The sequence below is a fragment of the Dendropsophus ebraccatus genome, chromosome 3 (assembly GCF_027789765.1).
Source record: "Dendropsophus ebraccatus isolate aDenEbr1 chromosome 3, aDenEbr1.pat, whole genome shotgun sequence".
In the NCBI taxonomy this organism is placed as follows: Eukaryota; Metazoa; Chordata; class Amphibia; order Anura; family Hylidae; genus Dendropsophus; species Dendropsophus ebraccatus.
Window position 1 is genome coordinate 40,893,727 of NC_091456.1, and position 24,653 is coordinate 40,918,379.

A 24,653-nucleotide genomic window follows, 5' to 3' on the forward strand; every position below is an offset into this window, starting at 1 on the left:
TTCTGATGTTGGTTTTAAATGTAGCTGAATAAGCTTTTGTGTCAGCCATGGGTGCGATGTGCAGCCATTTCTGTCTTTTTGGTTTGTGCAGATTCTAGGTTTCATTTTCCAAGGCCTTTTTAAAAAATGAAAGAAGCAATCTGATTGGTCGCTATGGGTAACTGCTCCCCTGCACAGGCTTTGCTAAATCTTCCCCTATAATGTTACTATTGTAGTGTAAAGATGTACAGTGTTAGGTCAGTGCTGCTGCTGTGTGTAATATGGAGAGAAGAGATGCTGCTTTACCTCATGGCAGTCACCATTCTATTTCTTGCTGAGGTAAGCTTGTAACAGAATCCTGCCGCACTGAGACCCCGCCCACCAGTAGGATGGCTACTCCTGTAGGACTACAACTCCTATCATGTACATGTGTGCTGGGGTTTGTAGTCCTACAACAGATAAAAGAGTGAAAAAACTAGTTTATTTGATAACATAAGTAATTGGCAGACACTGAGATCAACAGGCACTTGTAGTAATACAGACATTATCTGCCTATAGGTAGAGTGGGTGGAGCTACAGGCTTGCAGAGCTGTGATGTCACTGCTGACCCCTGTGACCTGGAAGTTCTTTATGTAAACAAACAAATCCAAAAAGCAGCAACAGAGGAGGAGGCACAGAGGCGAAAAAAGGTTAGAGAAAACCACTAAGAGAAAGGGACAGATTACAAAGTATTCACATTTCCAATAAGAAAAAAATGATGGACAACCTCTTTAAGGTTAGTGATACATGGAGATTTCGCATTGTGCAACCAGTCATTTGACACATACAAGTAAATGGAGTCTAACTGTGAGCCTGCAGTTGCAATTAGTCCATCCAGGATGCTCCATTTTTTCCCTTAGGTTAGAAACACATACAGCTGTTTTTGTTTTTTTTTTAGAAACCTGCCACTGTAGTTTTTGTGCCAGAAATGGATTCAACAGGAAAGGTGAAGTACAAGTCCTCCTTTTATATTTTCCATCTCATTTGGATCCAGGGGCAAGTTTCTAAAAAACTGTGTGCATTTCCAGCCTGGTGCAGTGAAGGTATAAACACTGATTGGGACATTTCCACTTTCATAGTATAGTGTGGGTGACACAGCTTAAGTTGGTGAATTTAATTTTTGGCCAGTGTTTACCATGACCCCCTACCCACTCCTCTCCTACTCCACAATATATTTAGTTCAGTGGTCCATCTAAATTAAAGGGGTTATCCAGTGCTACAAAAACATGGCCACTTTTTCCCCTCTCTCCAGCTGTAGCGCTGGATAACCCCTTTAAGTCACCATTAGGGTCTTATTCATATGTAGTTTTTTTCATGCATGTTGGGATACTGGACAAAAAGGGTATATGCCAGCATATACCACAGCAGTCCCTAATGGACCAAACATAGACTACCAGTGACTCAGTTTGGTATATGTCGACATATCCTTTTGCTGGTTTCCTAAAGCAAACAAAACAAGATGTAAGCATACAAACTGCACACTAAATAGGGCCATTAATATGCAATAACTGTTAGACAACAGCTAATTTCCCAAGTCTGCCATAAACATGCTTACTTAGCACTGCTTTGTATGCAAGCTTATTTCAATTGGGAAAGGTCAATAGCTTATCCACGGTAACAGGAATGTTGAAATCCAAAACGTGCAGTGCCTATTTCCTCTTCAGTCCTCCTTTTAGGCCAGGGTTACACTGTGACCTTTTGGAGCGCTACAACACTAAAGACGACAAAACGCTGAGTTGTATGTAGTCCGTGGAACTGAATCAGACAAAGTTGTCACATTTTTGCCTAACACAATGTAGGCCCCATCAAAAACTACCAAGTGTCTGCTCTATTTTCTTTAACCTCCTCTCGCCGCTCCACAGTTAATTAACGATCCAGGATGACACAGGCGCAGGAGCCGCGCTACGGTGCTGAGAGTTAACCCTATAGATACTGTGGTTAGCACGACCACAGCATCTATAGGGCTACTCAGAGAGAATTCTCCCTCTACAGAGGGAGAATTTTCTGCCGGTGTCCATTGGGGCTCTGCGAAGTGATCGCAGAGCCCCGATGGTAGTCATGAAAAACGGAAGCCTCAGGCTTCCCTTTTCCTGATAATGGAGGCTGCTGGGGGGAGGAAAGGCAGGGCACGCGCCCGTGAGCTCTCTCCTCTGCCGCTGTCACAAGATAGTAACAGTGGCAGGGGGCAGACACAGGGACATCAGCTTAAGGGATCATTATGATGTAATAAGCTGATATCCTAAAATGACCTGGGCATTGATGCATCAATGACCCCAAGTCGTGAAAGGGTTAAGATGCAGATTTAGTCCATAGTGCTCAGAATCACCTACTTCAGCTGTGGCCGGATGATACTATTTATCAAGAAAAGCCCTTCAAAACGTGTCATTTTCTCCTTTTAATGTTTAGGAACAATGCTCAGCACAATTCTGGAAATAAGCCAAGACAATTTATAAAGAAAAAAAACAAAACATTTATATTTTCAAGTGAAATAAAATTAGCAGGAAGCACAGCAGCAACAGAAAGAGAAAGTAAGATTATTTACAACTCAGCTGCACAATCATAAAAACAGATTGGACCCTACGGACGTCACAATGGATCTCATCCTCCTCAGTAAGTTCGACTTACTGTTTCCTGCCCCATATACTGCCACCCATGATCCTTCACCTTTACAAAAATAATAATAATGCCCTCATACAGAGCTAGATAATAAAAACACAAGAGGAGACTTCTGAAGCACCACATCTAATGGTGTCCGTATGTGGTTCTATGTAGTGTCCTAGAGGTAGCAACAAAAACGTCTAAGCCGTGTAAGGCTTTATCTCGGTTTAAAACAGAAGGTTGCGAGGTTTAAAATTCCAGTGTTCTAAAAATTTGGCCTAAAGTTCAGCAATGGGTAAGAGATGATAATTGGGACAAATCATAAGGGTGACACTATTAGAAGACACACCAGGATACTGGGAATTCATACAGAGCCTGCGACAATTGATTCTACTTTACTAGTTGCTGCCAGTGTGTTATTGCAATGGAATGAAGGGAGAGTGGGAAATGGACCAGGGGGAATATTTTTCCGTTGTAAATATACCTTAAAAACAATGTAATCTGGATTGGTCTGGGTTATACATGCAGCTATGCTACTAGTTGAAGCAAAGAGAAAAGGTCCTTCTCATTGTAATATAGTGTTCTGAAGGCCTCTCTGGAAAGGCTGACGGTGAAATGGTGTTCCCCATGTAAAGTTAAGCCTTTCTGCTACTCGCCCAAACCCCTATGTCCCCACCCTTCCCTCAAAAAAGTAAAAAAAAAATAAGGTGCAACAAATAGGATATGACACAATGTTGATAAGCATCCTTCCATGAGGCTGTGAGAGCCTCACCTGTCACTATGCCATCGCTTATACAATATTAACCCTAACCTATGCTTGTTTCCAGAAGGCCCTGCTCCTCCTAAATGTAAACATTACCCTGCATCTGTGGCTGCACAAATAAAATGGAGCTTGCAGCCTGTCTCTGTCTCTATACTGCCCCCTACGCTCCTCTTAAGGTTTACAGGATTATTAAAAAGCAATCAACCCCTTAGCAGCTACAGGGTCCTGCAGTACAGCCCCTGGCGGGGAAGAGGTTAACAGTGGGCAGCAGTAAACATTAGCAAGTGGTTTGTAAATAGTCGAATCGTCGTATTCAGTACTGCTTCTTAAGGCAGCAAGGATTTCGTCCTCGGATTGCAATGAGTCTGTCCTATGCCTTTGAATGGTTATTCCGCATTCTGGCCACCAAGGAGGAGCTGGAGGAGGCAGGTCTATATAGGCTCACGAGAAGCTCTGGATGGGATGACTGACTCTCATACACGCCCAGTAAATGGCACGGCCCAAACAGATTAATGCCAACAGCAGCAGCAATGCCCAGGAGGCATAGATTCCACCATACTGACGTGCATATACCCACGTGCCTGCCTGCAAGACAGAAGACATTCCTCAGTAAATATCATATAAATATTTTGTTCTTGGTGTTTTATCATCTAAGACTCTATGTATATACTCACCACAAGTCCAGCTGCAGCTACAGCAAATAGAAAGCCCAACAGGAAGCAGCAAACGCATCTCTTTCTTGGGTACCTCAGTCCAATAGAGGAACTGCATGTGAATAAAAATGAAAAACTTATTGGGACTCTGCAATGTTTATGTATCTGTAGGATACGGTGTCAACACCTGAGCATTTTACTGACATGTATCACTTGTTTTACTGCAATTTTTAATAACTGAAAAATATCAAAATAGTAAAATACATATAATCAGGGAGATTTATCAAATATGGTGTAAAGTAAAACTGGCTCGGTTGTCCCTAGCAACCAATCAGAAGTCAAAAAGTGAAAGGTGGAATCTGATTGGTTGCTAGGGGCAACTGAGCCAGTTTCACTTTACACCATGTTTGATAAATGTCCCCCATTCTATCAATAGAAAGAGAGCGATATATATATATATATATACACACACACACACACACACACACACACACACACAGATAAATACATATACATCCTTCTCTCAATCCCAACAATTATCTATTTCCTCTAACATACTTACACTTTTCGGCAGTGTGGGCAGCGCGCCAAGGTCCGATCTGAAAAATCTGTCCACTGTGAGAGAGAGATGCAGACAGTTATCAAGCAGCTAGAACTAGACTGTGTAGAAGGAAACAGGTGCCAAACCCAAGCGATTAGCACTTGAATCCCACTGCCTGGAGAAGTTGGATGCAGCCAGAGGACTGTTTGAAAAACATGGCTGCAGCTATAGGCTGTATCCATGCTTACTCAGCTGACAGAGAGAGAGAAGGTACACTAAAATTTTATGTGTCTGACTCTTTCGACCAGCATCGTCTAAACAGTCAGCACGCCTTTAAGGTCCATTTACACAGAAAGATTATCTGCCAAAGATTTGAAGCCAAAGCCAAAAACGGACTATAAACAGATCAGGTCATAAAGGAAAGCCTGAGATTTCTCCTCTTTTCAAATCCATTCCTGGCTTTTGCTTCAAATCTTTGGCAGATAATCTGTCAGATAATCTTTTTTGTGTAAATGGACCCTTATACACATTAGATAGTTGGCAAAACCCACTAAAACTGCCGGGTTTAGTAGCTTTCCTCTTACATGTATGGGCACCTTGAAAGGGTATTTCTATCAGAAAGAAGGTGCTTTTTACAACTTTCATAACTCTCCCATAAAGTAGCACTTTGAAAGTTACAGAAACAGCGTAGCTTGCGGCACTATGCTGTTTATTTAACAGCCAATAAAGTTAATAAGGATTATGAAAATTGCACCGGCCACCTAGCTTGGCTGTTTTCAGCTTCCCAACCAACTCCTGCGGCCACAAGCAGGCCCATATTATCAAAACAGGTGCAGGTCTCAGAGTTAGATCACATCTAGGAGCGTGCGCTCTGCCCCTTCATCTCCGTTCTCAACTGTTATAACTAGCTGACAACAGAATTATCATAGAAGCCTAAAGAAACTTCCGGCAAACCCGTGTTCCAGAAGTTCCATAAACTTATAACAATAGACCGTTCGCTTTACCAGTTTAGAGTGGACATGAAAAGGCAGAGCACTCGCTGCTTGCAGAGCACATCTGCCCCTTTGTTCTAGCCATCACAAGGAGTCCTAGGACCCAGACCCCCAACAATACATAGATCTGACATGATAGGTACACTTTAAGACACTACTTAAAAAAAAAAAAAAAAATGTACCTAATGGTACTTTTGCTTTAAATTTACATCATCCGGTCGGCTCTACAAACTACAGGTGGGCCTGGCACCCCTTAAAGTGACGATATTCCCTCCCCTCTGTGGCACGCCTCCATTACAGAGGGAAAGTGATATCGTCACACAGAGGGGCACCAGGCCCCTTCTCCAGTGCACAGAGGCGGGCCGATGCACAAGAAGAAAACTGCACCAAGCACGGGAACCAGGTGGTGTTTTAAAAAAAGGACTGTGCTGCCGAGATCCCGGTGCAGACCAGATAATGTAAAATAAAAAAATAATACCTGATGGTACATTCGCTTTAAAGTGACTCTGTACCCACAATCTTTACCCCCCAAACCACTTGTACTTTCGGATAGCTGCTAATAATCAAAGATCTGTCCTTTTAAACTTGCAGCCCTGTGTCAAACTGCCGTGGTCTAGAGTATCTGTCCCCTAACCTTGCACCACCCCTCCGTCCCTCCTACCCACCCTCTTTATCATTAGGAATGCCACTGGCAGGATTTTTTCCTATTCCTCTGCAGTGAACACTGCACAGGTGCCTTAACTATGCAGCCCATGTGCCGACCTCACAGCTGATGAATAGGAAAATACCTGCCTGGAGCATTCCTAATGATGAAGAGGGCAGGAAGGAGGGACAGAGAGGTTGTGCCAGCCTAATGCACAGACACTCTAGGCCAGTGATTTTCAACCAGTGTGCCGTGACACATGGTCGGGTGTGCCGCGGGGAAAGTTCCCCAAACTATGGTGCCCCTGTAAAACAGGAGAAAACAATGGGGGAGAGAAACCTGGGGATGGGGGAGAAACAGGGGAGAGAAGCAGGGGGGAGAGAAACAGCGGAGAGAAGCAGGGGGGAGAGAAGTATGGTGGAGAGAAGCACAGGAGAGAAGTATGGTGGAGAGAAGCACAGGAGAGAAGAACGGGGGAGAGAAGCACAGGAGAGAAGCAGGGGGGAGAAGTATGGTGGAGAGAAGCACAGGAGAGAAGCACAGGGGGGAGAAGAAAACAGGCCCAGGTTTCACACTGAGTGAGTATAAATACATTTAGAATCTATATTATTAACTATATGTATAATTTTGCCATTTTGGTTGGTGGTGTGCCCCGGGATTTTTTAAAGGACAAGTGCCATGAAAAACTTTTTCCCAATAATTGAAGCACATTACAAAGTTATATAACTCTGTAATATGCTTCAATCACCTATCTGCCTCCCTTCCCTGTCTTTTCCCCCCTCCACCCCCCACCAGGAAGTGTCCTGACTCACACAGACCTGATTACTGTCGTCACCGTCACCAGGCAGCTCCTTCTTGTGAGGATGAGTCATCAGCAGGAGGGCTGCTCTAGGTCCTGTTACACCAGCCTCCCCCTCCCCTCCTTGTCAGGTGACTCTACTTGCCCAGCTTATCTTCTCTAGTGACATGACTCCTTCACTGAGTCCACGGCAGCAGGAGAGAGGGTATGAGGGGAGGGGGGAGAGAGGGTATGAGGTGGGGGGGGGGAGCTGCCTATGTGCCGGAGTCAGTCGGAGGGAAGATAAGCAAGTGAGATGTGACAAGTGATGGCTTGCAGTTGTTCAGCCAATGGGAGCTGAGCAAGCCTGTCACCTGACAAGGCAGGGGAGGGGGAGGCTAGTGTAACAGGAGAAGGAGCTGAGAGAAGAGCTTGGTGACGGTGACGACAGTAATCAGGTCTGTGTGAGTTAGGACACTTCCTGGTGGGGGGTGGAGGGGGGAAAAGACAGGGAAGGGAGGCAGATAGGTGATTGAAGCATATTACAGAGTTATATAACTTTGTAATGTGCTTCAATTACTGGGAAAAAGTTTTTCATGGTACTTGTCCTTTAAGTATAAAAAGTGTGCCGTGGCTCAAAAAAGGTTGAAAATCACTGCTCTAGGCCACACCAGTTTGACACAGGGCTGCAAGTTTAAAAGTTGTTTTTTAGGACAATAACTGCATCACCTGCCGAATGGACCCCAGGACAGATCTGGGATTAAAAGCAGCTATCTGAAGGTACAAGCGGTTTGGGGGGGGGGGGGGGGGGACAGGTTGTGGGTACAGAGTCACTTTAAGCATTAAAAAAAAAAAAGAATCAACAACTAACGCACATCTTTCCATATAATAAGAGATGTGCAGCTGATGGCTGATATGAGAAGTTGGCAGCAGAAACAGGAACCTAGTCATATTTGTGCAGCCCTGCCCGTGCAATTATCATGCCACAGTCACAAATATGCAGAAGTCTTCCAACACCACGGCAGAGACTTGTGGATTGGTGAAATATTTGCCCACAGCAACCATTTACCAGCTTTCTTTAAAAAAAAAGCTTCTGAAAAATAAAAGCTGGAATGGGCAACTGCTCCACTGGTCCTTTACCCAAGCTCTGCCCAGTTACTTACTGTGCCTAGCACTTATGTTAGAGATAACTGGAGGTGGGGCCCACATTTGCTGCCTTAAAGGGGTTATCCAGCGCTACAAAAACATGGCTACTTTTCCCCCCTCTCTTGTCTCCAGATTGGGTGGGGTTTCAAACTCAGTTCCATTGAAGTAAATGGAGCTAAATCGCAAACCACACCTGAACTGGAGACAAGAGAGGGGGAAAAGTAGCCATGTTTTTGTAGCGCTGGATAACCCCTTTAGGCAGTGGTAAGTCCAGGAGCAGCCCGCAATTATTGGTAATAGGAAGCGGTAGTGGCTAGTGCTGAAGGTTCACTGCTTAAGGTGGCAAGTCAAGGCCCCGTCTACAGTTGCTATGACCCGTCCATCATTGGTTAGCCAGTAGCCTAGTATGTAACGGCACTCTAAATAGCATGTATGATTTAGCTTCAGTCTACAGTGGATGTAAGAAGACAAAAAATAATAAGTATGCAAGAAATCCAGACAATACCAAAAAGTTGTTCTTGCAGTGGCCACAAATGACTCGGACTCCAACAGGCTGTGGTTCTGGGCTCAAGGGTCCGGCGTGTACAGGGCCCAGGTTAATGATTCTTTTACTGGAGAGTAAAGACATAGATCTGTTACTCACATATCAATCAATAATTTATAATCAGCTCTCACAACATACAGCATGTGTTCAAAAAGCGCTTACCAATATGGCCTTGGACAGGCTATCCTCTGGGAGGTGACTTTGCAGATCAGCAAGCAATTGCAAGGACAGCGAACATACTTCTTCCCCTGGGGGGCATTCTTTATGGGCTAAAGGAATAAACAACAAGTCATTGATAAATGCCTCACTGTCCAGGCAGCTTCTAGGTTCAGGGACGTAACATCACAGCCCGCTCAGCTAATGAGTGGCTGCAGCATCTTCTGGCCTGAGATACTGACTGGCTGAACAGGCTCAAGACGTTCAGCCGTAGCAAGTAAGGTGATGTCTGTTCTTCCTTAAAAGGGGTATTCCTCTCAAAATCTTTTTTACATTATTTAATAGACCACCCATAGCTTCACATATTGGTCAAAGCAAGTAATTATGTGTTCTGCACCCTTTTGCTGCAAAAGGGTGCATCCCCTCTGGATGCAAAAAATGAGCTCAATGGAGTCCTCTCCGACACGCCCCTTCCTCCTGGCCCCCACCATTAATTTCGGGGATCACGTTTCTTCCTTTTCTTCAAAGTGACAGAGGACACCTGACGGCCACTGCTGCAGATCACTATGTGTCTCCATCTCCCTCTGTCTTCCTGACTGTGTGATACTGTCTCTTTCTGACAGCACTCATCACCCCAACCCGCTCCCCCGGACTGCTGGGGAGGGGGGCAACAACATGACTGCTGTCAAAGACAGACCCAGTGGCCCGAGGGTGGTGGTTGGGGGGGGGGGGGGGGAAGAGAGTGCTGTCATCGACACTGTCAGCACTAAAGAGACCAGAGACAGAGCGGCAGCAGGCCAGAGGTCTGTCGGCGAGAGGGACGTGGGCTGTCAGAGAGACCAGAGACCAGTCTCTATTACAGCAAGCATCCCTCGCGCCGACAGACCCACTCCCCCCCCCCCACCACCACTGCTGCTATGTCTCTCTGACAGCACCGACAGTGTCTGTGACACCACATCCCTCGAAACCACCATGAGGTGTTGCATGAGAATAATAGCATGAGTTGTTGCAGTCCTGTGTAATTTAGTAATGACAAGCAGTGAGCAGGAGAGAAAGCTAAGAGGGCAGGTACAAACGGACCAATCAGGGAGAAGCATGGTGGGATATCTAGCTGCCTGGCTGCCGCCATCTTGGATATACAATAGCTTTTAGAAAAACTTTTAACTCAGGAAAGGGAGCAGCGAGAAAGACGGGAGACAGCTCAAAATACTCCAAAGAAATTGGTGAGCAAGACCAGCTAGGTTTGGGAGCATTTCATTTTTTAGCTCTTGGGGGGGAATACCGCTTTAAGTTACCCTCTACTTAAGGGTGAATACTGCCAGGACAACTTTAACTTGGTAAATAAAACAAGTGACACCTTCAATCCCCACTGTTTAGTTACTTCATTTCTTACCGTGGCCTCATTGCAAACTCCACACTTCACTACGTGTTGGTGCATCTTCCCTTCTACATTGATGAGTGACTGACAAACCCTGCACGTTATCATGGGGGCAGAACCACTTTCCGGACTAGTCAGTGGAGAATAAGGTGGAGGGTCTTCACCAGGTAACACCGAGCCACCAGCTGGAAAAACCTGGAAGCCTGAATGGTGCGAGAAAAAAAAAAGACCAAAATGAAAAGCAAATATTAAAGCAAAAGCAAAGAGCAGTAAATTAACCTTTATTTGCCTAGCAATCCATGTAAGCCAGATAAGGGTCATTGAGATAAGAGGGGGCCCAGACAATGTCATCTCTAAAGATAAATTCCATATAACCTCTTATTGCTCCTGGGTTGCAAAACTTTCCTACTTAGACTATGATCGGCCGTACCTTCCACTTGCAGTGGCGGATGTGGCCATCAGTCTAATGTGTATGAGGCTCTCCTGAACAACCACCGACAGGTGACGTCATTGAAGATGGGGGTCAGGCGTGATGGAAAAGCACCACCCGACCCACTGGTTTCAGGAGAATAAGCCGCAGTGAGTACTCTCTGGCTGCAGCTTACCCTTCCCTATAGAGAACACAAGAATGCTCAGCCGCGCCGAACATTTCTGTGTATGGGGAGAACAAGTGGCGGGCAGGAAGGATAACTGACGGCTGGAGGATCTATCGAGTCCCAGTAATTCAGAAAGTGACACGTTATTGGGCAGCAGGGTACTTCCCAGAGGACAAAAGGATTGGGCATGTTGGGCAAACTAATGTTAAGATGATCTCTGCCAACCAGGGCTGTGGAGTCTGAGTCGTGGAGTCGGAGCTAGTTTTGGCTGGAGTCTGAGTTGGAGTCGGGAAAAAAAAGTACCGACTCAGACTCCAGCTTTAAAAAAATCTTTAAACAATTTAGAATTGAGTTTTGATATGAATTTTATAAGTTTTGCTCATCAATATATTTTATGAGCAACATTCTAATAGATCACTGGCTCTATTACATAAGGCGGGGGTTAGGGAAAAGTTGTCAGCCACTATTTGGCAGTTTGTTTCTGAGCTGGAAGAATCCATTGTGTGGGGGGAGATCTGTGCTGTTCTCTTCCTGGATGCTGGATAATTGTATTTTAGCAGTAGTGTAATATGAAGATATCCTGTGTAATATAGAGGAGGGGGAGAAGAAGACATAAGTAGTGTAGCAGTAACCTCTGTCCTCAGTGTGGTGTTTTCTCTCTGGTAGAAGATTGTGTGGTTTTCTTCAGTGTTCTATGGCAGCAGCTGTGTGTGTGTGCTATGGCTGCAGCAGGCTGTGTGTGTGTGTGTGTGTATGTATGTATATGTGCTATGGCTGCAGCATGCTGTGTGTGTGTGTTTGTGTGTGTGTGCGCGCTATGGCTGCAGCAGGGTGTGTGTGTGTGTGTGTGTGTGTGTGTGTGTGTGTGTGTGTGTGCGCGCTATGGCTGCAGTAGGCTGTGTGTGCGTGTGCGCGCGCACTATTGCTTGCCCCCACAGTGACCCTCAACATCACTATGTGTGACTCTATCAGTATGGCTGACCCCTCTGTATCACAGGGATTTGGCAGTGTTAGCAGTGTTTCTTTGTGTATGGTGAATATTAGTTAGAAACATCAAAGATTGTCCGCAGGAAAAAACACTTGCTCCATCTAGTCTAGTTCTGAGTTGTTCAGGACATGGAGGCTGGAAACACTGCACACACAGGGGAAGCTGCTTTATATACAGTATTCCTTTATTCCCTCAGAAGTTGCCCCAGGATCATGTAGGACATTAGGGAGAAGCTGCTGAGCCAGTGTGATAAATAACTCCCCTGGTATATGACTGGCCATTTATGAAGGAGCAGGAGTCAGAGTCGGTCCTGATAAAATTCAGGAGTCGATCCTGATAAAATTCAAGAGTCGGAGTTGGAGTCGGAGCTGCGGCTTACCGACTCCACAGCCCTGCTGCCAACATTCTAGTAGAGATAAGGGAAAAGAAAACAATTGCATCTATGTTGGCAAACATGGCCAGACACTACCACGACCATTGAGGTGGTGGTGGGGGGACAAACCTAACAAGCCCGATTCTTTGTTCCTATGGGAGATAAGGCAGACAGGTTTGGCAGCCTCTCCCCACGGCCTGGCAGTAAAGCGGACTTCACTGTGTCATATACTGGCAGACTGTTTTGTGACCCTATTATTGGTCAAACAGGTCGGTATCACAGCTGTCCAGGATCGTGGCTTATCTTTGTGGAGGTGACATGGTTGCTTCAGTTTTTAAAGGGTCATTCCACTTTAAAAATATACAAACATTTCTTAAAAGTTCAGTCAGTTACCATTAGTGACCAATCAGAGCTCAGTTTTTGTTTCTTAAACTGGGCTGGAAAAATTAAAGCTGAGCTCTGATTGGTTGCTATGGGCATTTTTTTCCCCTGGGTCAGTGCAGAGTGGCCAATTTGAACGATGTTTTTTTTTTTTTAAATATATTTTTCGCCGCAAAGTGGGAAAACGGAGACTTGCCTAAAGATGTGGATGATTTAGCCGCTCTGCTTGCGGAAATGATCAATCCTCCTGTGTGTCTGTTCAGGCTCCTTACAGCACATAACATACATTGCTCTATATACCGTGTTTCCCCCCCCAAAAGGGCGTCTTATGTTCAGGGAAACACGATGTGAGTGTCAGGGTGTAGAACCTATTGCCACGTGATCTAACAAGGTGTTGTCCTGGCTTTATGAATTTTCATTAAGTACAAGCCAAGATGTGCAGATTGGAATAATTTACTATATGGGTAGCTTCACACGTACCGCGATGCTGTTCATTCATTTAGTTGAACCTGCTACAGATCCGCAGCAGAAAACCCGCTGCGATACGGTACGTGTGAAGCTACCCTTAATGTAGAACCGATAGCTATTAAAGGGAATGTACCATCAGTTCCGGGCTGAAGCACTGGAGGTTTGCCAACCCACCTCCAGTGGGAGGAAACCCTGTCCCTCTATGATATGGCTCCAGTAGAATCAATGAAGCCTTATTATAGAGGGACGGGAGTTTCCTCCCACTGGGGGTGGGTTGGCTCGCCTCCAGTGCTTCAGGCCGGGACTGATGGTACATTCCCTTTAAATGAAGATGCTACAGGACTGAGACCATTCCAATTCTTCTAGAAATCCTGGGCGCAGGTGTACATGCAAGGTGTTCCTATCAGTGTGGATCTATATAGGTTACTGTTATAACCAGTAGTGCATGTATAACATGTGACCCCTATGATCAGTGTCAGCACAGGTGCATGGAGGTTGTAAATCAGTAGCTGCATCACCTGGTCTGGGCCCCCACTACCTTATGGGCCATATTACTAACACATCACAGCCATAACATGACTGGGTAAAATGCAGTGATCTCCAATCCCTCCACTATCACTGCCATGACACCCCCATATACTGGTATAATAATACAGTGACCTCCTATCCCTCCACTATCACTGACATGACACCCCCATATACTGGTATAATAATACAGTGATCTATCCCCCACAATCACTGACATGACACCCCCATATACTGATACAGCTGGGTGTAATACAGTGACCTCCTATCCCTCCACTATCACTGACATGACACCCCCATATACTGGTATAATAATACAGTGACCTCCTATCCCCCCACTATCACTGACATGACACCCCCATATACTGGTATAATAATGCAGTGATCTCCTATCCCCCCACTATCACTGACATGACATGACACCCCCATATACTGATACAGCTGGGTGTAATAATACAGTGATCTCCTATCCCCCCACTATCACTGACATGACACCCCCATATACTGGTATAATAATACAGTGATCTCCTATCCCCCCACTATCACTGACATGACATGACACCCCCATATACTGATACAGCTGGGTGTAATACAGTGACCTCCTATCCCCCCACTATCACTGACATGACACCCCCATATACTGGTGTAATAATACAGTGATCTCCTATCCCCCCACTATCACTGACATGACACCCCCATATACTGGTATAATAATACAGTGACCTCCTATCCCTCCACTATCACTGACATGACATGACACCCCCATATACTGATACAGCAGGGTATAATACAGTGATCTCCTATCCCCCCACTATCACTGACATGACACCCCCTTATACTGGTATAATAATACAGTGATCTCCTATCCCCCCACTATCACTGACATGACACCCCCCATATACTGGTATAATAATACAGTGACCTCCTATCCCCCCACTATCACTGACATGACACCCCCATATACTGGTGTAATAATACAGTGATCTCCTATCCCCCCACTATCACTGACATGACACCCCCATATACTGGTATAATAATACAGTGACCTCCTATCCCTCCACTATCACTGACATGACATGACACCCCCATATACTGATACAGCAGGGTATAATACAGTGACCTCCTATCCCCCCACTATCACTGACATGACACCCCCATATACTGGTGTAATAATACAGTGATCTCCTATCCCCCCACTATCACTGACATGACACCCCCATATACTGGTGTAATAATACAGTGATCTCCTATCCCCCCACTATCACTGACATGACACCCCCATATACTGGTGTAATAATACAGTGATCTCCTATCCCCCCACTATCACTGACATGACACCCCCATATACTGGTATAATAATACAGTGACCTCCTATCCCTCCACTATCACTGACATGACATGACACCCCCATATACTGATACAGCTGGGTGTAATACAGTGATCTCCTATCCCCCCACTATCACTGACATGACATGACACCCCCATATACTGATACAGCAGGGTATAATACAGTGACCTCCTATCCCCCCACTATCACTGACATGACACCCCCATATACTGGTATAATAATACAGTGATCTATCCCCCCACTATCACTGACATGACACCCCCATATACTGGTATAATGCAGTGACCTCCTATCCCCCCACTATCACTGACATGACACCCCCATATACTGGTATAATAATACAGTGATCTCCTATCCCTCCACTATCACTGACATGACACCCCCATATACTGGTATAATAATACAGTGATCTCCTATCCCCCCACTATCACTGACATGGCTGCTCTCTATGTAACCAGACACATGAGTCACTGGCAGCAATGGAGGGCAGACCACGGGCTGATGGTAACAGTAATAATGGCAGCAGGCTCGGTGCCATCCTGTGTGCCAGCCCAGGAGGAGGCCACGCCCCAGGCTGGATGTGCCCAGGACGGCCGTCACCTTCTCCCCACTTCCTCTCTCAGCCAATCACAGACGCGCATACAGGTTCATGTGTGGGCTGATTGCAGAGTGGGCGGAGCTCAGGGTCTCACTAATAAACAAATCACTAGGGGGCGGAGCCTTACCTTGCGGCTTGTTGCTGGGGGCGGGCCCAGGACCCCCGTACGGAGGAGCCGTCGGAAGTGTGGTGCCCGGCGAAGGTGCTCCGGGACCCGCCGAGGCTCCCATGCCTCCTCCGTCCCCGAGATCGGAGAGGAGAGGGGAGCGCTCTCCATCCGCCATGTCCCTCTCCCACCTAGTACCGGCACACACTGCTGCTGCTGCTGCTTCTCCCGTCTGCTGACGCACGTCACACTGCGGCTGCGTGGACCGCATGCGCTGTAGTCAGGGGAGGGGGGAATTCCACGGCGCGTGCGCAGTACACAGTCACGTGCGGGAGAATTGCAAACAAAGGTCTTTCTTCACATGACTGTCACCTGATTTAGTTGTAACCCCTCCCTCCCATTCTTACGTAACTTTATTGACTGTGATTTGGACGACACATATTACACACAGCAGGTTTACCACACAGGCATTGCACAATGTGAACACTAGGGTGTAGTGTTTGGGGGATCTTTGATATTACACTACAATGGGATTTTTACTATTAAACCTTCAGCAGCCTTTATACCTAATACCTGGCATAACACTATATACCTGGCATACGTATACGTATATAATACTCCGTGGTGAGGCCCAGTAACACATATATTACACACTGTACATGGCTTTGTAGTAAGGGACTATAACCCTGGAGCTGGGATGTGCCAGGATAGGAGCTATGGGCTACGGCAAAATGGCCGCCACAGCCGCTTCAACGCGTCACTACTGAGCGCCACTGGCAAGCGATTGGATGATCGCATGACGTCACCAACAAGCGTCTCCTGACTGCCATTGCTGCTGTTGCTGCCTGCGGAAGACGCCGACGGTAATGGAGCGGGGTATTGTGGGTAGTTTAGGCTTATATAGCTGCCGGGCTGTACTCACTGACCTCCTGGGTCCCACAAGAACCCTGGGCAGACATCCTGCTGCAGTGTGAACGTGGCCCGTCCATAGGGGATCAGTGATCACAAGGTTGAAGCTTCTGACTGCCCACTGGCTCTCCAGCAATTTGCAAAACTACAATTCCCATCATGCCTGAAAAGCCAAAGGGAGGGATAGTTTTGCAGCAGCTGGAGAGCCAAGGTTCCTTACCCCTGGTGTAGTGGTTGGTCATGCACATTACCCTTATAGAAACTCTTGGGCTCAGTTCACACTTTGTTTCTGTTTATTATGTCAACCAATATGGCGTTTGGTGTTTTGATGGTAAATTATGGTGTCCGTTGCTTTTTCTATTAAGGGCTTGTTCACACACAGCAAAAGCAGCTGAATTTCTGCGCTGAAATTTCAGCCGTTAAAATAGGTGCAGAGCTAATTTCCATTGTGTTGAATGGAAATTCTGCTCTGCAGTTCACACGGTGGAATTTCCACGCTGAACGTTCCGTGGCTAATCCGCTCTCCGCCAGAAGAATGAACATGTTCATTCTTCTGCTAGCGGAAGCCTATACAAATCAATGGGGCTCTGATTTTCTGTTTCAGCGTGGAATACGTGCGTATTCAGCGCGTAATACAAGCGGAAATTACGCGCTGAATCAGCGAGCAAATAGGGGGGGAAAATGGTGGGGAAATCCCAAGACAACCCAAAGGAGGTGATACCAGGGGCCCACAAGAAAGAAATGACAATGTCAGCATGCACACAGCATATGACCACAGCAAAAGTTTCCCAAAAAACCATACATACATACATACATACCTGAAATTAGTGCATCTCCATCAAATGCAAAGTGGTGATGTTTTGCCATTTCTGCTCAACTCAGCTCCTTCTCCTCTGCCAGCTCTGAGGTGATCTGTTCTACAAAATTCAGGTACCATATAGTGCAGTCTCCAAAGTCTGCAAAATTGTTGTTGGCACCTCCCTCTATTATTACTCACCGAATACTCGCTGAATTTCAGCACTGAATGCATGTGGAATCAGCGCAAATTCCTCGAGTATTCCCAATGAATTTGTTACGAGCTGAACCCTTTCCGAATACGCAGGGATTACATTCTGCTCGGAACTCAGTGTCAGTTGAATTCAGGAGGAAATATTTCCTTGCGTAATCCGCCCCTTTTGCTCTGTGTGAACGTAGCCTAAGGGTTTATACTGAGGAATTCTCGCGGATAATATCCACGGAATTCCGTCGGCTGTCTGCGCGCCTTTCCGCCGGCTCCATAGACACCATTCTATGGGCCGGTGTATTCCGCTATCCGCCGAAAGAAGTGTCATGTCACTACTTTCGTCGGATAGCGGAATACGCCGGCCCATAGAATGGTGTCTATGGAGCCGGCTGAAAGGGGCGCGGACACACGACGGAATTCCGCGGATATTATCCGCGAGAATTCCTCAGTATGAACCCACCATCTCGCTTCATCTATAGCAATGTATGATTGTGTGGTTTAGATTTCAGATACGCTACAATTTATATTACATAATCTGTCATCTAACCTGGTGGTGGTTGTCAGAGTATGTTCCGCTAGGAGTTGTGGTTGGCAGCCATCTGTTACCTCCATCTACATTCCTCACAAGTTACAAGTTACCTCGAGGATGGGCTGAGGAGGACTCTTTATAAACACACATGTGGCACAATATTATGTGAGCCTTTTTGGGTAAAGCGACTCTGTACCCACAATCTGACCCCCCCAAACCACTTGTACCTTCGGATAGCTGCTTTTAATCCAAGATCTGTCCTGGGGTCCGTTCGGCAGGTGATGCAGTTATTGTCCAAAAAACAACTTTTACACTTACAACCCCGTGCCCTACGAGAGTATCTGTGCCCTAACTTTGCACCACCCCTCCGTCCCTCCTTCCCACCCTCTTCATCATTAGGAATGCCACTGGAACATTTTCTCCATGCTGAACATTTGCACAGGTGTCTTAACCATCCAGCCCAAGTGCTGGGCTGACACAGGTGAGGAATAGGAGGCAATGTGCCTGGAGCATTCCTAATGATGAGGAGGGTGGGGAGGAGGGACAGAGAGGTTGTGCCAGCCTTAAGTATACACAACCTAGGCCACGTCCGTAGGGCACGGGGCTGTAAGTTTAAAAGTTGTTTTTTAGGACTATAACTGCATCACCTGCCGAACGGACCCCAGGACAGATCTTGGATTAAAAGCAGCTATCCGAAGGTACAAGCGGTTTGGGGGGTCAAATTGTGGGTACAGAGTCAATTTAATAGCAGAGAAGACCTGACACTTACTTTGAAAATCGTCTGTGGGCACCTCCATGCTTAGAGGCCTGCTGAGAGAGAGAATGAAAGTGCTGTGCTTTTTTCCTGTCATTCTTTGAAAGGCAGAGAGTTCTGCACGGGCTAATAACACATTAAGTCACCTAGGAGAAGGCAGACAAGTTCACATTTTGTAGATGTGACGTGCAGATTTTGGTCAGCTCCATGGCTTTCACCATAAATCCACAACAGATAGTTTCCCTTTAAGCAAAGCCTATCAGCAGGTTAGATGAATCTAACCTGCAGATTTCCCCCTATTTCGCACGGGATGCTGAGGAGTACGGTATGTCTCTTACCTTCTTCCTCTGCGCTGTTCCCGTGCTGTTAACATTGTAATCCTTGGTCCGTTAAATCAATGCCTTACACCCATTGTGCGAGCTGGCCCGCTCCTTGCAATGATCAATGGAGATTGCGCCGGTGAGGGCTGGGCAGTGTTTTAAGGGACCAAGGATTACACTGCTAACTGCATGCACCGAGGAGGAAGGTAAGAGACATACCATCCTCCTTGGCACCCTGTGTGGGGGCTATCAGCAGGTTTGATTCGTCTAAGCTGCTGATAGTTCCCCTTTAAAGGCGGAGGAGACAGCTTAGTGGGCACAATCTATAATCTGAAGAAGTCACTATATAATCTAACAATGTCTATTCTCTCTTTAGGTAACAATAATGGCAGCTCCATCAAATCTGGTTGCAAAAAGTGGACGCCGCTTTAAGTGGGCCATTGAGTTCAGTAGTGGTGGAACCAGGTATGTTCCAGCTTAGTTTATGGATGGCGGTATACTAAAGGAAATATAGAATCTATCATATATCATGCATATGTTAACTGCTTACAGGGGGAAAAAAAACACTCAACGCTATGAAAATATCATTGTGTTTGTGTGTATATGAGGTCTTTGCATGTACCTGCTTGTGTGCCCGTGCCCCACATTTAAAAAGGTGCATGGACCTTGATAAATTTGATTACACCAAGAAGCTAATTTATGTTGCTAGCTAACAGACATAACCATTATAATGTCCAGACTGGGGTGAATTTACGCCCGTATTAGCGACTTTTGAACAAAGACGTCAGGGGAAATAACTCGCAAAAAGTTGAATTTTTTTGAGCAATGAAGCGATTTAGCAAAAATATGTTACCATTTAACACCATTCCACAGGTGTACAGCGATGATAAATTCCCCCCTATGATCCTCAGGAACAACACTGGCTGACCCTCGGGGTCCAAATCAGTCAATAAATGGTCAATCTGTTGTTTACATGGTGTATGAGATCGGCCGTTCCATGACCCAGCCGGGTCACGGAACGGCCAGTCTCTGCAAAGATCATCCTGACCGGTACTGTAGTACCGGCCGGATGATTTTTCCGGTCGCAGTGTTCTGATGCGGGCGCGTCCGTGCGTGCCCATATTAGAACTTGTCATAGCACACAATGAAGCAAGCGGCCGGAGCCGCTCGCTTCATTGTGTGAACTGACAGGGTTTCCTACTGCTGCTATTCACTGAATTGCGGCCGCAGAAAACTGACATGTCAGTTCTTTGCGGCGCCGCCTGGGATCCCGGCTGGAGCGTATACTATGTGTATATGCTCTGGCCGGGATCCCATAAAAGAACATGCAAGGTGTTTTGGCGTACAAAGTACGGCCGTTGTTGCCGATGGCAACAACGGCCATACTTTTCCGCTGTGTGAACATAGCCTTACTTAGGGTGTCCCTAATTCATTCAAAGAACTATCTGTAATATATTCCTCAGTAGTATATATCTCTTTGCATACATCCTGTTTTAATTCCTTGCTTCTTTGTTGTTAGGGGTCGAGGTGAAAGGAGTGCTCCACAAGACAGTATGTATCCGGTAGGGTATTCTGACAAGCAAGTCCCAGACACCAGTGTACAGGAGTCAGACCACATTCTAGTAGAGAAGGTGAGGAGATGGATGGGGCTTATACTGAATGCATCATTTACAGTGGCTGTATCCCGATTGTGCCGCCCTATTACATGCACTATAGTATGGGGACAGGTTTGCTTTACTGAGACCAGTCCCTTTAATGTGCTGTCCTTAATACCATGACTATTTGCTGATCGTTCTGTTCTCTGTACAGCGCTGCTGGGACATCGCCTTGGGACCACTCAAGCAGATCCCCATGAACCTGTTTATAATGTATATGGCTGGAAACACAATTTCCATCTTCCCCATTATGATGGTGTGTATGATGGCATGGCGTCCCATACAAGCATTGCTTGCTACACCCGCCAGTAAGTATTTTTCTACTTTTTATTACTGGGATGAGCTGGAGCTGTAAATTCTGTGTAAAAGCAAATGTTCAGTAGTGATGAGCGAACTTCCTGAGCGCTTGGCATATGACTTCCTATGGCTGTATCCATGTTTTCCCGGGCTCCAGAGGGCTGCATCTGACTTCTCCAGCTACCTGGAGTCAAATGCTGAGTACTTGGGTTTGTCCAGTTCACTCATCGCTAATGTTCAGCCTTGTGAAAGTCACAGAAATCTATCCTATTTTATGTCAGCACATATCCAGGGGGGCACTGGCATTTAGGGGACCATTGAGTTCTGTTTAAGGTAGCTACTAGAGAGGAGCATACCTTATGCACACTCAGGTTCATCTTATTTTATAATTGGTGGCTCAAGAAGTTAAATGTAGCCCCAAGGCTGCCTGAAAAACATGGATATAGACATAGGCTGTATCTATGTTTTTCAGGACTCCCTAGGGTATGCATCCAATTTCTTAAGCCACCGAGCATTCTGGTTTGGATGAACCTGGGCGTGTTTGAGGTTCTCTTATTTCTTGTAGCTACCTTCTCCCATGGTTGCTGAATACTGTGACCTAGGACGTATAAACTCTGTTCCACTATACAGCTATTGTCCAAAGAGGTCACGCTCACTTGACAATCATTGTTTGCCTTGAAAATAGGACAAAACGAAGGCCGCAATGTACTCCATATGTCATCTCAATCACACTCTCTTCTTCTTAAGCCTTCAAGCTCCTGGAGAGTTCTGGTCAGCGGTTCCTTCAAGGCTTGGTTTACTTAATTGGAAACCTTCTGGGTCTTGCACTGGCTGTTTATAAGTGTCAGTCTATGGGACTTCTACCCACACATGCTTCTGATTGGCTGGCCTTCATTGAACCACCTGAGGTTAGTCTTTATTTTATATTAAAGTGACATTACTATGACATCTACATCTGTATCTGATAATCGCACATGCGGTCAGTTCACACGTACTGGTGGTGGTCTGCAGTATTGTATCCAGCATAAAAAAATAGATGCCTGATGGATCAGTCACCTATGGATTATGGATTTAATATTTCAACATTTTCTATACTTCTGCTTTTTGAATCCAGAGGCTGAATACCTGGCATGATCATGTCTGGTAGACACAGATTCCTGTAACTCTGGACATGATCAATACCCTGTAAAGATAACTACATTTCTAAAAAATACATACAAGTAGGAGAAATGAAAATATTACTGTTATTCCACCCTTTTAGCCACCACCTTATTTAATCTTTCTTCTTGCAGAGAATGGAGTATACCGGAGGAGGCCTTTTACTATGATCTCCATAAAGGAACACATGCAGTCCAGAAGTTGACATTCACGTTTCCAACTCTATTGCAAAGTTTTTGTTCTGTATCTGTCTAATAAATTATCCCCAAAGTACTGTGTGGACTATGACTGTAAAAAACATCACAACCAGCTACATAGAAAACTTTTTATTCCAGCTTTTGTTTGGAACATTCCATAAGAATGAACAGAACGGCTGACGCAAACAATAGAACTGTTGTAGAAGGAAAGCAAGGAGGACGCTGCCGCCTCATTCATTCCTAGTGTAATACCACCGACAACTGCTCCTTCCCGCAAAATCATGTGCACAAATAACAATTATTCCGGACACATGTAACACATGGAATGACGTATCTACCAATAAATTAAAACTGGATGAATTGTTCTATACCACTAGACGTAAAAATGTGCAATACAAATAACAACAAAAACATTTCTTTGTTCCTTCTTTTGCTCATCTTGGTGAAGGATTCTTATCAGGTCTGAGAAAAAACTTCTGGTATTAAACCACCATGGTTTATAAAGTTCCAAAACCCAGGAGACTCCTTTTTACACTGTTATGCTCCCACAGTATGAGGACACAAGAGTTATGGACAATTTGGAAAGGAGATTAAAAAATGCATATTGAATAGGGTAATATGAATTGCTAGGTTCCCAGCCAGGAGTTAAGGCGTGCCAACTCATTGTACCCTTAATTGAATGAACCCATGTTTTTTTTATAACACCCCCTATAAAAAACACTTCTGAATGCGCTTTTGTCCTCATATATTCTACAAGCATTCCATGCTTGCTGCTGCATAGAGTTCAATGAGGAATCCCTTGACAAGAGAAGAAAATACTGTTCTAGTCATCCCTTTTGGCCTTTGCACCCCAATCAATAACACCGTCTTTTTTGGCTTATAAATGGTTAAGGGGTTTCTTAATTTAACCTTTAGCTTCCTAACCTCCTGTCGCTCCCTCACAGAAATACTTATATGAATGGTTTGTATGTTCAGTAAAACAGTATCTCCACGCATACAAATTTCTGTTGTCTTTTGCTAAAGCTGGAGTTAAACACCATGAAGCCTACGCATATGTCTATTAGGAGTAGATGGTGATGACCTCTGTGCCACCACCTCTCACTAGCAATACGCGCTCCAGGCCTTCAGTCAAGACTTCCAGGAACTCCATATCTAAAGAAATCTGGTTAAGAAAAACATGTCAGTATACTGCAGCGTACCTTCCCTGGGTCTATTGAGTTCAAAGGACCAAATGTATGCAACTAGTCATTACGTATGGCTCATTTCTAAACTTATATTTTTACTTATATCTTTAAATGGCTCACACAAACAGGCTGAGTATAGACTGTAGTAGGTCTATGTTTAGCCTGTTTCTGTGAGCCATTTAAAGGGGTTATCCAGCAAAAATCTTTTTCTTTTAAATCAACTGTTGCCAGAAAGTTATATAGATTTGTAATTGACTTCTATTTAAAAAAATCTCATGTCTTCCAGTACATATGAGCTGGTGTATGTACTGCAGGAAATGTTTTCTTTTCAATCTGACACCGTGCTCTCTGCTGCCACCTCTGTCCAAGACAGGAACTGTCCAAAGCAGGAGAGGTTTTCTATAGAAATGTACTACTGCTCTGGACAGTTCCTGTCTCGGACAAAGATGTCAGCAGAGAGCATTGTGTCAGACTGAAAATAAAACATTTCCTGCAGCTGATAAGTACTGGAAAACTTGAGATTTTTAAATAGAAGTAAATTACAAATCTATATAACCTGCTGATATTCCCCTTCGGCTGCGTACCTCATCTTTCTAGTGCCCCACCATTTTAAAGAACTTTGCACTGGAGGCATTCCTTGGCCTCCTTCGGTGACACCTACCGTAGCATACATATTTGTGTATGCATAATCAGGCCGGTCTTTGACACGCATGCGCAGAAATAGCGCCTGTACAGAGACAGGGTGCTGTTTCCGTGCTTACTTGTCAAAGAAAGGCCTGATTATGCATACATTAATATGCATAGGCAGGTGTAACTGAAGTAGGCTGCCGAGGGGGGTGCTCCTAACTAGCCTATTTGCATATTGCACCAAAAACACTTTAAAAGAGGTCTTAGTATTAAAATGTATAATAACCAAATGTCGGTGATACTTCTACTTGTCTATAAATAAATAGGCACAAAATCAGTTGCAAAGATCAAAAATAAGTTTCTGTGTATTCCTTCCTGGCCCTCCAAGGTGGACTCTTGAACTCCGTTATATAGCTATATCAGAAGA

The 24,653-nt window shown here is 45.3% G+C and overlaps 3 protein-coding genes across 5 annotated transcripts in view; 1 reads left to right on the plus strand and 2 right to left on the minus strand.

The window, feature by feature from the left end:
• Positions 1-438: 438 nt before the first annotated feature.
• On the minus strand, positions 439-15,862 carry PIP4P1 (phosphatidylinositol-4,5-bisphosphate 4-phosphatase 1). The gene is made up of 7 exons (XM_069961548.1): positions 15,615-15,862; positions 10,226-10,413; positions 8,839-8,945; positions 8,638-8,743; positions 4,595-4,647; positions 4,054-4,144; positions 439-3,964 (listed from the first exon to the last, which is right to left on the minus strand). The coding sequence occupies exons 1-7, from the start codon at positions 15,769-15,771 to the stop codon at positions 3,821-3,823; spliced, it is 846 nt and encodes a 281-aa protein (XP_069817649.1). The 5' UTR covers positions 15,772-15,862; the 3' UTR covers positions 439-3,820.
• Positions 15,386-22,828, plus strand: EMC4 (ER membrane protein complex subunit 4). 2 transcript variants are annotated; one of them, XM_069961551.1, is made up of 6 exons: positions 15,386-15,534; positions 19,485-19,573; positions 20,628-20,739; positions 20,918-21,071; positions 21,808-21,968; positions 22,353-22,828. In XM_069961551.1, the coding sequence occupies exons 1-6, from the start codon at positions 15,391-15,393 to the stop codon at positions 22,386-22,388; spliced, it is 696 nt and encodes a 231-aa protein (XP_069817652.1). In that variant the 5' UTR covers positions 15,386-15,390; the 3' UTR covers positions 22,389-22,828. The 2 variants fall into 2 exon arrangements, with proteins under 2 accessions (XP_069817652.1, XP_069817653.1); XM_069961552.1 differs by lacking the exon at positions 15,386-15,534 and adding an exon at positions 16,351-16,456 and having other exon boundaries at positions 22,353-22,491.
• The window catches only part of SLC12A6 (solute carrier family 12 member 6), a 36,816-nt gene continuing 34,692 nt past the window's right edge, over positions 22,530-24,653 (minus strand). For both annotated transcript variants that reach the window (XM_069961546.1, XM_069961547.1), the window contains one exon: positions 22,530-23,567. In XM_069961546.1, the coding sequence (XP_069817647.1) occupies positions 23,476-23,567 (92 nt within the window). In that variant the 3' untranslated portion in view covers positions 22,530-23,475. The remainder of the gene's footprint in view (positions 23,568-24,653) is intronic.